The 13,709-nt window shown below is 42.9% G+C and overlaps 1 protein-coding gene across 9 annotated transcripts in view; it reads right to left on the reverse strand.

Moving 5' to 3' along the window:
• LOC103480555 (dynactin subunit 1-like) overlaps window positions 1–13,709 on the reverse strand; it is a 15,413-nt gene continuing 1,704 nt past the window's right edge. The window contains exons 1-32 of one of the 9 annotated variants that reach the window (XM_081600046.1): window positions 13,322–13,425; window positions 12,488–12,553; window positions 12,213–12,407; window positions 11,462–11,543; window positions 11,347–11,378; window positions 11,103–11,123; window positions 10,616–10,639; window positions 9,745–9,825; window positions 8,765–8,917; window positions 8,627–8,650; window positions 7,609–7,806; window positions 7,071–7,275; window positions 6,923–7,001; window positions 6,662–6,821; window positions 6,473–6,577; window positions 5,646–5,837; window positions 5,445–5,561; window positions 5,196–5,348; window positions 4,954–5,114; window positions 4,571–4,739; window positions 4,285–4,353; window positions 3,961–4,173; window positions 3,693–3,854; window positions 3,099–3,230; window positions 2,899–3,024; window positions 2,570–2,712; window positions 2,325–2,488; window positions 2,092–2,210; window positions 1,175–1,367; window positions 948–1,021; window positions 478–567; window positions 1–405 (exon numbers count right to left, since the gene is read on the reverse strand). In XM_081600046.1, coding sequence (XP_081456172.1) covers window positions 268–405; window positions 478–567; window positions 948–1,021; window positions 1,175–1,367; window positions 2,092–2,210; window positions 2,325–2,488; window positions 2,570–2,712; window positions 2,899–3,024; window positions 3,099–3,230; window positions 3,693–3,854; window positions 3,961–4,173; window positions 4,285–4,353; window positions 4,571–4,739; window positions 4,954–5,114; window positions 5,196–5,348; window positions 5,445–5,561; window positions 5,646–5,837; window positions 6,473–6,577; window positions 6,662–6,821; window positions 6,923–7,001; window positions 7,071–7,275; window positions 7,609–7,806; window positions 8,627–8,650; window positions 8,765–8,917; window positions 9,745–9,825; window positions 10,616–10,639; window positions 11,103–11,123; window positions 11,347–11,378; window positions 11,462–11,543; window positions 12,213–12,407; window positions 12,488–12,553; window positions 13,322–13,357 — 3,876 coding nt within the window. In that variant the 5' untranslated portion in view covers window positions 13,358–13,425 and the 3' untranslated portion in view covers window positions 1–267. Of the gene's footprint in view, window positions 406–477; window positions 568–947; window positions 1,022–1,174; window positions 1,368–2,091; window positions 2,211–2,324; window positions 2,489–2,569; window positions 2,713–2,898; window positions 3,025–3,098; window positions 3,231–3,692; window positions 3,855–3,960; window positions 4,174–4,284; window positions 4,354–4,570; window positions 4,740–4,953; window positions 5,115–5,195; window positions 5,349–5,444; window positions 5,562–5,645; window positions 5,838–6,472; window positions 6,578–6,661; window positions 6,822–6,922; window positions 7,002–7,070; window positions 7,276–7,608; window positions 7,807–8,626; window positions 8,654–8,764; window positions 8,918–9,744; window positions 9,826–10,615; window positions 10,640–11,102; window positions 11,124–11,346; window positions 11,379–11,461; window positions 11,544–12,212; window positions 12,408–12,487; window positions 12,554–13,321; window positions 13,426–13,709 lie in introns of those variants that run through there. The other 8 variants (XM_081600045.1, XM_008435547.3, XM_081600047.1 and 5 more) reach the window with 8 other exon arrangements.

The raw sequence follows: 13,709 nt of genomic DNA on the forward strand, positions 1-13,709 counted from the left end.
TTAAAGTGAAATGCTTTTAATTCAGAATTACAAATACAAATGTATTCAAAGGTTGAAGAGACAAGAAAAGTTGACTTGAACACATTGGCAAAGCCTCAAAGTTTAAATGAACATCTTCATAACATGACATTCTGGAGTCTGGCATTAAATAAGTATTAGTGCTTTAACAGGACACAGATTCCTGAGTGTAGTATTGAAAAGAAACAAGAATGCTAAGGAGAAGTGCTGGGTGGAGTGGGAGGGTCTTCAGCACTGGTAGCTCTGGTTTTAGACCATGAGGAGGTTGTGCACTTGCTGCAGCTGCTGCTGCGACAGGACGAGGCGGTGGACTTGCTCCTGACCGCGGGTGCACGGGATGGCAACACGACCCACAAAAACCGTTCCTCCTTGCTTCTCTTCCTTAGCCTGAGAAAAAACAGAGTTTAACCCAGATGCACAAAGAGAATCAGTTTCTAAAAGCGTTTACTGTAGCTGTACCTTAATGAAAGAGGACGCTGGGAATGTGGCGAAGTCTGAGGAAGCCTTTGCTCCTGGCTGGTTTGAAACCACATGTTCAGCCACCTCACCCTGAAACAAAGGTTTCAATCAGTGAATAAGTTTTGGGATGTTTTCACACCTGATCGTCTACCGGACTTTGGTCAAAGTTGCAACGTTTGTTATATTTTCAGCTGGTGTGATTCACTTTCACATGAACAAAACCCTTTGAGAAACCAGTTTCCTCGACTCCCATGTTTGTTTTGGTTGCATTTACCAAGAATGTCCTGCGCTATAGTTTGTTCCCTGCTTTTGGAGCAGTTTCTGATTTGATTGGCGTTCACATATGCATTCGAACAACGGCAGAATTTATTTACAAGTGCCCAAATGAACCAGAGTTTCAAGGCAAACCGACTACAGGTCTATCATAGCAAAAAGAGCTGGTGTAAATGGACCCTGAGTGCAAGAGGTACCTGCAGTTTGTCCAGGGCGTCTTTGAGGTTCTTCAGACGAGCCGTTTGCTCCAGCAGCTGAGCGCTGGCGCTGACTATGAGGCAGGAAAGAAACCAAGAACGTTTTCACATTGTTGCATCAGAATCAAACTTCAATGCATTTTATGTGGTAGAAAATGGTTTTCAAAAGCTACATAGAAGTGCTTGAATCTGAGACAAAGTGGAAAACTGTTCTGTACGCCAGTCACCTGCTGTCTTCCCTGTGATGTCCACCACCTTAACCTCTGCGCTCAGCTTCAGCAGGGTGGCCAGCAGCTGGTCGGTCCTGCGGTAGATCCCCGTGTTCAGTCCCTCTGGAGATGAGCTTTCTTTGGACACCTGTGGGAGTTTCGGAGGGCACAGTGGAGGCAGGGACGCGAGCTGAGCCTTCATCTTCTCCGCCTGTCAGTCAAATACACACAAAGTGGGTCATCATACCAAAAGCTGGAATTTAACACAAAGACATAGGGCTGGGAGATATGACTTGAAAACAAAACCTCAGATTTTTTTCATACTAGATCTGCTTTTTTTTTTTTTCTAAAAAGGAAATTAGAAATGACAGAAAATATTTTCAAAAGTAGTTTTTATTTCAATCACCCTTTCTGGAAGTTGTACGAGGGTGTGATTACCCTAGCATCAAGATTATTAATAGTATTACAAGTATAGTGGTATCACATTAAAGATGAAATTTTACCAGAACATCTTAACATTTCGAGTCGTTCTAATGAGAAAAAGGTTGAATAATTAGCTTTATTTTTTGTGTTGGGAGTTTTCATAAAATTATGACTATTCTTTTGTTATTTTGACTGTATTCTTCTAACACTGACTTCATTTTTGGAAAAAATAAAAATCTTAATCTGACCCTAATATTTTGTTGTAGAGTTGACCTGAATTCAAAGTACAAATAAACACAAACTAACACCTGGTTGTCAAAAAAAGATGGCTGCCATAGGCAGGATGACATCACTTTGAACTTTGAACCACAGAAACCAAAGGAGTGTGTTGGTGGAAAAGAAAAAAAAAAATCCAGATTTTCCAAAATCTTCAAAAACCAAAGTTTTGATAAATCAATGAAGTTGATCTATTTCTCACCGGTACTCAGATATCAAACTGAAGCCGAGTTTACCTTGAGCCTGTTGTTTTCATTCTTCAGGTATTTAATGCCCAGTCTCTGGACCTCAAGCTGCTGTCGGAGGAGAGGGGAGTCCACCACCTGCGTTGGCCCTGCCAGGGTTGGAGGCAGACCTGCGGGAGAAAAGAAATGCTGAAAATATTTATTCTGATATTTTCTAAACGTAAACAAGCCTGTCAAAGTTGACCAAAACTTCCTGTTCTAGAAAAAAAAAGACGAGCACGAACTCGTAGATCCCTGAACGATGGAGGCGATTCCTGAACCCGGAGAGCCTCTCAGCCCTTCGATCGTCATCTTTGACTGGTTTTGGATGCGTTGCTTCAGCTCTGCCTTTTCTGCCTCCAGCTGGTCGATATCCGCCTGCAGAGCATCCATCGTCTCCTCAAACTCCCTGAGCACAGTGGAGGGGGGAGGTAAATAAGACGCCCCAAAAAAAAAAAAACACGGTTGCCGAGTTGAAATCATTCCTTACTTCTCTTTCTTCTTGAGCAGGGCGAGGTTGTCATCGAGTTTGGTCTGAATCTTCTCCACGCGTTCGTCTGCGTCCTTGGTGGACGTGTCCAGCTTCTTCTCCAGGAGGCTGAGGCGGACGTTGGCTTCGCTCAGCTCCTCGCCCTGGGAACAAGGACAGTCGCAGCTCCTAGTGGTTTGCAAAAGTTTTCATACCTCCTGCAGTTTATGACACACTTGGAGTTTCTCTCATTCTTTGTATAGCAGCTCAAACTGAGTCGGTGTCTCCATGATGCAAAAACTCAAGTTAGTGGCTGTACTGGAACAATGTGAAAAGGAAACACTTGTCACCTTAATCTTGAGGGATTTCTTGAGCTCCTTAATGACGGTTTCTCTGTCTTCTAGTTTGACTCCCAGACCTTCTGCGTCGGTCATCTCCGCTCTGACGATGGCGGCTCGCTTCTCCACCGGCGGAGCCTGAAGAGAAGGATGAAGGTTAGGATGAACAACAAGCATGTGCTTAGACGGCACACTGCACTGACTCAGAATACCTTTCCTTGCGGTTTCTCGGCATCGTACTCTCCTTCCTGCATCGCGGTAGCCATCTTGTTCATGGTTGTGATGACAGAGCCGCAGGACTGTCGCAGAAGCTCTGGGCCGTTCACACCCTGGGAGCCAAACACCTTAGAGAAAATGTGTGTGTCAGAGATAGTTTAGTGGAGGAATTACCAATATAACTAGAATCACAAACTATTAGGAGAAAAATCACTTTTCATGTGTAAATTCTTTTTAGAAATAATTCAGTGATGTCAGCGTGCTCAGGGCCGCCATCTTTCATCTTTTTCTTGTAATTTTACAATGTTTTTATCTGGTAATATTATGAGTTACTCTTGTGATTAAAAGTAAAATTTCCTAAAACTTTGTCGTACAATTGACAGAAGAGATGACTGAAATGAAACCCACTTTTTGAAAATATTTTCTGTCTTTTGTAAATTCTTCTTTAAAAATAAAAGCAAGAAGAAATGGATTAAAATTGAATGTGGTTTGAAAAACTCTTAGATTTGATATTTAAGCCACATCGCCCAGCCCTGCGCCTCGACATGCTTGTAGTTATGATGCGGGATATAAAACTCCGGTGTGACCACCTGCTCTGCAGCCTTGTAAGTGATGTCCTCCAGCTTCAGGGCGTTGAGGCCCTCCTGCTCTGCCAGCGGAGCCACCATCTGAGCCCCGGCTGCAGCCACTTCCTGCAGAACCGCCACCACGCGGGTCAGCTGTCGCCTGCACTCCGTCAGCGACTCGGACACCTGATGGGCGACGCAGCAAAGTTAATCAAAAACAGCGTTACTGTATACATTTAAGAAGGCATCGGCGACGTCCTCTGGCCGACGGTCGTCCTGCGTCTTTCTGCACCTGTGACCCGAAGCTGAGGGCAGCAGGGACTCCAGCTACGTCCGTTCCAGGCATACGGCGGCGGATCTTCTTACAGAACTGTCTGATGTCTGAGCAGGAAGTGTCCAGGTCCTTCAGGAGGACGGCGAGGCCTGAGCTCTCCTGTCCTGCTGCCAGGAACGCCCGCAGGCGCGCCACCTCCACCCCCATGCAGTCCAGGGCTCCCTGGGTGAACTGAGGGCAGAAAATTAGGAACATTTAACAATACCCTTTTACGGATAAAACTGCATTTGTCATCAATTTAAATTTCAAAACTTTACTTCTTCTGAATAAGAGTTGAAGTACCTTGATGTGATCCGCCAGCTGCACGGTGCAGTCCTCATCCTGATCTGCCAAATGGACGCTGTACAGTTGCTAGGAGACAAAATGTGTAAAATATGTTTGGTATTGGTATGATTCCACTTGGATGACAATTTCTACGCCTTACTTTATTAAATAAAACAGCCCAGTTACAGATACATAACAGTTTAAGAGCAGGGATGTCCAAAGGACTGACTTTGTGTGCCCCCAAAGTGCAAGTCAAGGATGATACAAATCTTTAAACATGGTTTGTTGTTCAACTCGCTCCTACCTGGTAGTATTTGATGGCCTTCGTAAGGGGTTCCACCTGAACAGTCTCGTCCAGTTGATCTTTATGCAGCAAGTCAATGAAGTAATCCAGCGAGCGCTCATGGAAGCTCATTTCACTGTAAAGCGTTCCCATTCGTTTGAAAACCTCCACGCTGCAGGAGTTCAGAGCTCTAGAAACCAAGAACAACAGGTGAATAGAAAAGAACAGAGACCATTGAAGCTAATGGGTTTGTGGTTCTGGAGAATGTTTTGTTGCGGCTCATTCTGCTTTCACCGCCAAAGTTTTTTTGTTGTTGTTTTTATACAGTGTATCTGATCTCGAACAAGCTTGTTGATTATATTTGATACCTCAGAGTTGTTAGTTAGATGCATCTATGCGCTTACTGCTCGTATTTGTGCAGGGTGGCCTGCAGCAGGCCGAGGGAGTAGACCAGGCCTGAGGCGAAGCTGCGCTGCTCTCCTGGTGGTCCTCTGAGCGCCGTTCCCTGGACCAGACCGCCGCTCAGGTCAAACTTCTCGTGAGCCTGTTTACTGATCAGCTCGGCCTTAACAAGAGAGAACGCAAAAACCGGTTGGCAAAACACAAGATGGCTGCAAATCAAAGCGAACGTGGTGGCGGTTCGTACCTTACAGATGAGCCTGGGGATGAGCAGCAGCACCAGAATGCAGTCGTGGTCTCCGCCGTGACGGAGGAAGGAGTCCGGCATGAAGGAGGTGAGCAGCGACACCTGTCTGTTCGCCTGAGCCACCTCCATTTTCCTCAGCTCCATCTCAATGGCCTGAACACACACAAACACACCCATGTATGTTTTAGATCAGAATGTGAGCCAACATCACAGATAATCTCAGATTAATTAATTAATCTGATCTCAAACCTTCGCATAGGCTTTGGTCTCAGCAAACTTGATCTTGAAGTCGAACAGCTCAGCAGACGGCTGCTGGGTTTGCTCTGTGTTTGCACTCTGCTGACTGATCAGCTCCCTGTTGGCTTCCTAAAATGACCAAACGACAACACACCCTTAATTCATCGTTTCACGCCAACGCACACCGCGATGAGTCCCTCCGATTCCACCCACCTGAAGCGAGGCAGTGAGATCTCTGTATTTGCTGATGGTGTGCTGGTAGTCGGCCACAGTCTCCTGAGCAGCCTCCACCTTCTTCTCTGCCTCCCGAACCTTCGCAGTGCTCAGGTCCAGCTGCTCCCTCAGCTCCATCTCCGTCTCTCTGGCGTTTTCCTGCAGCTCGTCGTTCATTTCATTGATGGCTTCCTGTCAATTCGGGAGAAAATCGACTAGAAAACAAAGCATTCTAGTGGCTCACTAGCTAAACCTTAATGACCGTTTACACCCAACGCTCATCAGATTTCATCTGAACTTCTCAGCATCATTAGGAATTTTCAAAAGAGGTCTGAACACTTTTATAGTAACAGTCCAATCTTTGTAAGTCTTCTGAAAATATTCCCATCACAGCTTTTAGCATATTAACATTTAGGATCTTCCTTTTGCAATGATTTTTTGTATAAAAAGGGGCGAATATTTTTAAAAATAGCTCAGCATTATTTTAAACAGCGTAACAAGCCCTTTTCACACAGGTTTAGCTCTTTTACTGATGTGAAAATCACTCTTGCAATCATCCAAAAAATAAAAAGAGACTTATTTTGAAAGCCCAAACACATTTCAGTGCAACTTCTCCACCAATAAGAGACTTAGATGAAACTTAAAATGCCTATTTTTTTTTGTCTGATTAAATTTTAAAATACAAATTAATTACACGTTAACATTTTTTTTAAAGGCATTTTCATTTTCTATGGATTTTAGACAGTGAAATGTTTTACTTTCATTTCCTGAGTGTAAAAACAAAACCGTAATTTGTGAACATTTCAAAAACAAACAGCAGAACTGACCAGGTCGGTGACCGTCTCTCTCATCTCCCTGACTTTCTCCTCCAGGTCCAGGTTCCTCTCAGTCAGAGTCTCCACCATCTCCTCTGACCCCAGAGCAGCGTCCACCTGAGGAATGTTTGCACAAACACAGTCGCACGTTTTCACTTGACACAGACGTCATTTGCTCTCTAAAAGCAGACGCTGCTCCACCTGCTCCTTCAGTTCGTCCACTGTGGCTTCGGCCTGTTTGAGTTCCTCCTGCAGTTTTTCCTTCTGAGTCCTCAGAGTCTCCAGCTCCGTGTTCTTCTTCTCCATCTGCTTCTGCAGCTTCACGTGTTCCTGTTTCTCCGAGGCCGACAGGTCGCGCATCCTGAGCAAAAACAAAAACGGCTAACATTTAGCTTAATCCATTCTGATTCGAGACTTAAACATTATTTCTTCTCTGTTGAGATTTTTTTCATAGGTTCTTACCTGACCAAGGCTTCCTTCAGCCTGCTGTTCTGCTCCTCCAGCTGTTTGACTTGATAACTGGAGGCGGCTCCATCTGTACCTATTAAGGTTACAGAGTTAAATTAGTCGCTTTGAGGCTCAACGTCATTTAACGCAGCTCCTCTCCTACCTTTCTCTGAGATCTCATGCCTGAGGATCTCCAGGTCCATAGAGAGCTCCTCTACTCTCTCCTTCAGCGAGTCCACCTCCACTTGCAGCGACTCCGCTCGCTCTTCGGCCATCTCTTTGTCCAGCGTTGCCATCTCGATGGCGTCTGCCGTGTCCGCCATCTCCTCCATGTAGCGGTCTTTGGCCTCCTGCGCCTCCCGGGCTTCCTACGAAGTCACAAGGTAAAAAACAAACTGCGTTTCAGTTATTTCATTCATTAAAGTATCATAGTTAATAATAGTTTGAAACATGAACTATCACACCTCACTGTGTCACATTGAGGTTTTCTAATGAAGACTAACACAAAATGGTGACGATTTGGACAGGAAGAACTGAGATTAATATATTGGAGTGACTCTAAAAACACATCCAGAACTATAATGAAATGATTCATCCCTACAAGAAAGTCCAACATAAATTGGCGGCGACGTGACCAAATCTGAAAATGGTGTGAATTCTTTTTAGACAATGTTCTGAGGTAAAATGAGTGGATAAAACACCTTTTTGGCCTCTTTGAGCTGCTTCTGCAGATCCGCCTGCTGCTCCTGGATCTTGGTCTTCCACTCCTGCAGCTGCTCCAGCTGGATCTTGTACTTCTCCAGCTCCTTCAGCTTGGCCTTGTCCTCCATTCGTTTTATCTTCAGAGTCTCCAGCTTCTCCTCCAGATCCTTTACGAGAGTTCGCAGCGAGTCTTCCTCCTGAGTAAGAAACAAAATTACGTCTCTTTAGGACTGAAACTAGATAACAGCAAGAGACTGTTATTAGGTCCCACCATGAAAAAACCCAGAGTGAGTCTTTCAACCCTTGAAGATCCCCTCTTCTTAAAACAACACAATGCAATGAGGGATGATTTGTCCTTGAAAGCAGAACAATACATGCTCACAACTGACATGACGCCACAGCGAGATCGCTCAACCGCCGATAAACAAACAAGGTTATCCTGGTGAAGGTTGTGTGAAGGTTTACCCGAGACATTTGGGGAATGTCTCAGGACCATGAAGGCTGGGGAATTCTCTCTATTTGTTTTACCTTCAATATCCCTTTGGTTTTCTGCTCCCTGGTGGCTGTTAATATTAGTTTTGTTTGTTAAACAACACGGTACGATATCAAAGTCTCTCAACGGTCCGTCTGTCCCACTCAGAAATCTTTTGCCGGCACAATTTGTGGAACGTGCAGCAGACGATAACTTTCCTGGGAATCCAGACATAACTTTTTCTGGATTCCCTGAATATTTGTACCACATGCCTGAAAACTTACCACATTACAAAGAAACTGTACTAATTTGTAGCCGGAGCTCACACTTATTGTTTTGGAACCAGCTTGATGCAATAATCTTTGGCTGCGACTGCCAATCAGCTGCTGACAAACACACTGAACTGACAGGAAGGTGGCATCATGTCAATTAAATGCAAGGAGTTCTTAGATGTCGCCAGACGTTTTGCTCCGGAGACATCCGAGTTACTCTGAGTTTGGAAGAAAACTCATGCCAGCATGCAGGAAGCCTTAGAGGAACTCTACCTGCTTGGAAATGGCAGGTTCCACCTGCTTAAACAGCAACATGGATGAAATGCAACAGAAATTAAACACGATGAGGAGGATGGAGAAAGAAAAACTAATGAAATGTGCGACGAGGAAACACGACCCGGTTCTTCTCACCTTGCCGAGAGTGACTGGAGCTTGAGGAGCCACAGATGCAGGAGAGCTGCTTGGCTGAGGTGTAACAGGGGCAGCCAGCGCCACCTGCTGGGAGGACAGGCTCACCTCACTGATATCTCCAAGCAGAGGGGCTGCTAGGCTCTCACGAGATGCCTGTTGATTGAAACGGGTTTGTTAAGGAAGGGAAAAGGTTGATAATTGGCTATTTTAGACAGTCTTTTCCCTATAGTGAGCATCTTGGAATGACTCAGTGAACACTACTCTTGTTTCCACCAGGAGAAGAACCATCACTTCCCAAGTTTGGAAGAAAACTCACTAGCTGCGTTTCCATTGACCCTAAAATGGCACAAATTGGTATTATGAAACTAAACTTGTGGATTGAGAACACGGCAATTAAAAAAAAATCTCACGTTTTTTTGTTTAAGATTATACGCTAGGATAATCTTTTGATTGATGTATTTTGCAAAACTGCAATGAAAACATTTTTCACGTCATGCCAGTTTGTAAACAGCTGCAAAGTGCTTGTTTGTAGGTACTGGCCTCTTTGGACTCAAGAGATCTCTCAGCACTGCACAGTTGATCAAAAGTTCAGATGTGTTGAATCAGTAGCTCTTCTGTAAAAACCACAAACTACAACTTACCCAAAACGACACCTGAATAAAACGCTGACGTCTCCTCTGATGGCTGAGTGCTAGTGAAGTATTAATATATCGCATGTAAGTGTTTACATCAATCATTTTTTAATGACTTCATGTGTGATTTAAATCGTATTTCTTGTTGTACAGAAATGCCACAATTGCTAAATTGTGTTGTTTTGACCGTCAGATAATACTGAAAAAGTTTTGCACACGTTGGTAATGGAAACGCAGCCAACACACTCCAAAAGACCAGTGCAGGACAAGAAAAAAAAAATGCAATCGTTGCCACACCGGCCACCTTGTGAAGCGACACGGCAGGTGCCTGATTGAAAGAGAGCGTACCAGGAGCTTTATGCTGGGGCGGCTGGGACGAGGCAAGAGGGAGGGGAGGGAGGTAGCAGGCGAGAGACCGGGCGTGCTCCACTAGCAGAGGACGATTAGAGAATGTTAGCTACATGCTAAAGCTTATCCTTATATGGCTTTATTCATAGTAACATCAACCTGTTGTGTTAGAATATACTCACCATCCTCATCTAAAGATAATATGAAAAACACTCCATTGTTTGAATGTAGAAGTGTTTTAGGATAGAATCATAAACTAGAACATGCGAGATGTTCTGACATCAGTTTCTCTGAGGCTCAGGCCTTTTGAAAAATGAATATCGTTTAAAAAATATATATATATTGGGGTAAAGCGATGGTACTCGGATATCGCAATTGCTTAATTTCATGCTACGCTATGCAGACACTCGGTCTGATCTGATAAAGGTTGACTGTGGCGAACCTGTCGAGAGCTAAACCGACGAGTGTTTTGTGATCAATTTGGTTAATGCTCATTTGACCACATGGTGTAGTTCGCAAAATATATTAAAAATTCAACCGAAGATGGTCAGGCGATAGGAAACCGCGGCACGGAGCAAATTTCACATCCCATGCGGAATATTATAAGTAAAGCACAGACTTCTTGATTAACTATTTACTTTTCTTGATATTCCACACCCGGAAGCAAAACATCTGGATGAAAATAAGAAATAAACGTTCAAATACTTACAGTCAAATCTAAAAAGTGACTCAACTATATTCATGCAATATGGATATTATTTCATTTCTGTAGGACCTCCTGATTTGTTACAGCAAACATTTGCTCTAAAAACAAAAAGCCCACGTCTTTGTCGTTAACCTCAGCTGTCCTGTCTGCTTTGAAGGGGCTCACCTTTGCCGAGCGGCGGGCAGAGGACTGGGAAGGAGGAAGAGAGTTGAAGGAAAGGGCGGATTCTCACACACCCGCAAGCAAGGAAACAGGCACACACACATTCAGCAATGAAGGACAACAGAAGATTAGAAGCAGGTAAAAAGCATATTAATCAATGTTAAATCATACAGACTGATCACAAGTTGCTGCATGCATAATTTAGTGCCCTTTGAGCGGTGGCCTTCTAGATTTAAAGCAAAACAGACAGAAAAAAAACGTGAATTCATGCAGCAACATCCAGGAAAAATGGTTTTAGTGTGGACAGGAGCCACCACTGGAATATAAATATAAAAAACCAAGGTGGGAACAACAAGAATGTTGAACGTCCGTGCAAGTAAAGAAAAAAAAAAAAAGACGGAATAGCTCAAAAGAAAGAGATTAATTACTACGTTAGTGTGACAAAGAAAAAACGAGGCGAAGCAAAAGCGCTGAATTCAAACATCAATACCTTCTTAACGTTCGCTGGTGTCTGCAAACAGTATTGAGAAAAACGAAGAGAAGTCAATTTAAACGCCGACAACCGACTCGGACAATTTTTTTCTCAGATAAAAATTCAGAAATGGAGCTTACATCATTTCAGCATGTTGGGTTACTTTATTACCTTCAACAAGCTCAAACTAGCTGAATTTCCAAAGAGTTAAACTTTCTAAAAACAACAGGAAATAGAAACAATGTGGATAAATCTCCTTTACCTGCTTTGATGTTTTGGGAGTCTCAGGAATGTCTGGAGAGACAAATGATGACCTTTGTAATTCCTTCTGACGTTAACAAACATCCCCGTTGGAAATGTCCGTGGTCGTTTCTCACCTTTTTGTTTGAGCGTCTTCGCCAAGCTGGCGTCAGGGGTTTCCGGTGAGGTGGCAGCGGAGCCGTCATCAATGACTTGGATCTGCACAGAGATAAACACCAGATAGAGAAGACGGACTGATTAACAATGCTGAAAGAAGTGAGATAATTTGTATAAAATTACATGTTAGAAAATGTAGCGGTATTAGAGATATTGATAGTAAAAGTGGCCCAGGAAGAGAGGAAACCACTATAAATATAATTACTAATTGGTGTTGCACGTTTTATAATTATAAGTTTAACAGAGGAAAGAAATGTAGTCATTATTAAACTTTTTTTTTCATTGTAGATTAATTTTGTTTATCATTATTGTTGATTTAAATATGCCAATTTATTTTTTGCACAGAACTTTTCTAATGTCACCTGAACTCACCCTATATGACAGCAGCACAGGACAAATTCTCATCAGTTTTATTCATTTTAAATTTAAAGACCTCAAATAATAAATTTACAATATTAAACCTTGCAAAAGCTAAAAAGTCATGCACTAACCTATCAAACTGGTATATTTTGCTTACAGGGACATGAAAAGAATGAACTACATGTTTATTTTAGAAAAGAGGCTTGATTTTCTTGTTTGCATCTGGGCAGCAGCAAAATACCTGATTAATCTGAAATTCTCCTTTTAGTTTCTCAAGATGAAGTGCTCCTCATCTGAAAACTAAACACCCTGTGGACTCCCCCTGGTGGTGAGTAATGGTTCATCACTGACCTGGGATGACCTGACAAATATCCCGTGATTTTCCTCACAGCTGAAGTAGCGCTTCCCTTGCACGGTGCCGTCGTTCTTCCCTTTGGGCTCGTCCAGAATGATGCCGACCCATTTGCCCGAAGCAAACAGGGTGGCACCGATGTAGGCAACGGTGCCTTGCTGGCCCTTACCAGTCACCTCGACTTTGGAGCCGATCTGAAGGAATAATGGAAATAATTGACCTCTGAGGAAGTTTGAATTTGCTTTCCTTAATGGCTTCTGAAAAAGCAACCTACCTTTGGAGGTTTAACACTCTCCACTGATCCGGTGCTGCTCATTTTGCTGATCAATGGGCTGGTCAGCTGAGGGGAAGATTACAAATACAAGGGAAGACAGTTGATTAACCATGGAAATGTGAAGTAAAATGGGACAAAAACAGTAGAATAAGCAGGCAGAAGAGTTATATTCAAGAGAATGCATTGCTTTTTTTTTTTTCCCCCAAATATTCACCCCAGTCTACTCTGGATGTTTAATATGTTTTATTAGGAGCATGAATACAAAACTATTTTATGAATTTGACTTGAAAATATCTCCAGATGAACAGGAAAATACAGCTGCATTCAATTGAAAGTATTCAACAAGAGTCCTGGGGGTGCTGAGAACAGAGACGGCATCACATCCTCAGTCATATGTCCTGCTACGACAAACATCCTATAAAAAACAGCAACGTCTCACACAAAGAGGTGCTTATAACAGCGAAGTAGGTCTGGGGGAAAGACGACGAGCTTTAAATTCACGCTGAATTTTATTCTATGCAACCAGTATAACCAGAAATAAACATTTCAGGGTTATTATTCCTCTACTTTCAAACGCAAGACACTGGCATTATCCTAACAAGAAGTTATGAGTCAACAAACTGGGTAATAATGACTTGAAATTTTGCTTTGATGGAAAAAAAATATACAGGTTTGAGTACTGCATCTCCTGAATGGTGAGTATAACAAACTCATTGATCATTTTACATTTATATTAAAATAGTCTGGTAATTACCAATTAATTAAATAAAGAAATACATCAGTGTCTTAAACAAGTCATTCTTTAACGTGTTACTGGTACGACCTGCTACTCACCCGGGGCGTATATGAATGTCTTCTGTTCATAGCCATGATTACAACCAGGAATAGTTTTCACTTCCAGTCCAGTAAAAAACATTCAGAGCTTCTGCTGCTCTTTGTTTTGGCTAGTTTTACATTCCTACCTCTCCTCTCTCCCAAAGATAAGTGAAACCAGCGAATCAGGAGACTTTAGGGCGGAATCTTTGCGCTAAATCACAAAACGTCACGGCTAATTTAGATGTTGAGCTAAAATGTTCTGCACAAACCAGAGATGGATGAGATTAACGGGATCATACCAGTCATTTAAGGTACATTGTGTTTATTCCTCGCTATTTGAAACGATGTGTGACAATGTCACAACCTCAAACTCAGTCATATTAAGAGTGTGTTAAGAGGTGTGCCC

Source organism: Poecilia reticulata, chromosome 18, assembly GCF_904066995.2.
Source record: "Poecilia reticulata chromosome 18, P_reticulata-male-v2, whole genome shotgun sequence".
NCBI classification, from domain to species: Eukaryota; Metazoa; Chordata; class Actinopteri; order Cyprinodontiformes; family Poeciliidae; genus Poecilia; species Poecilia reticulata.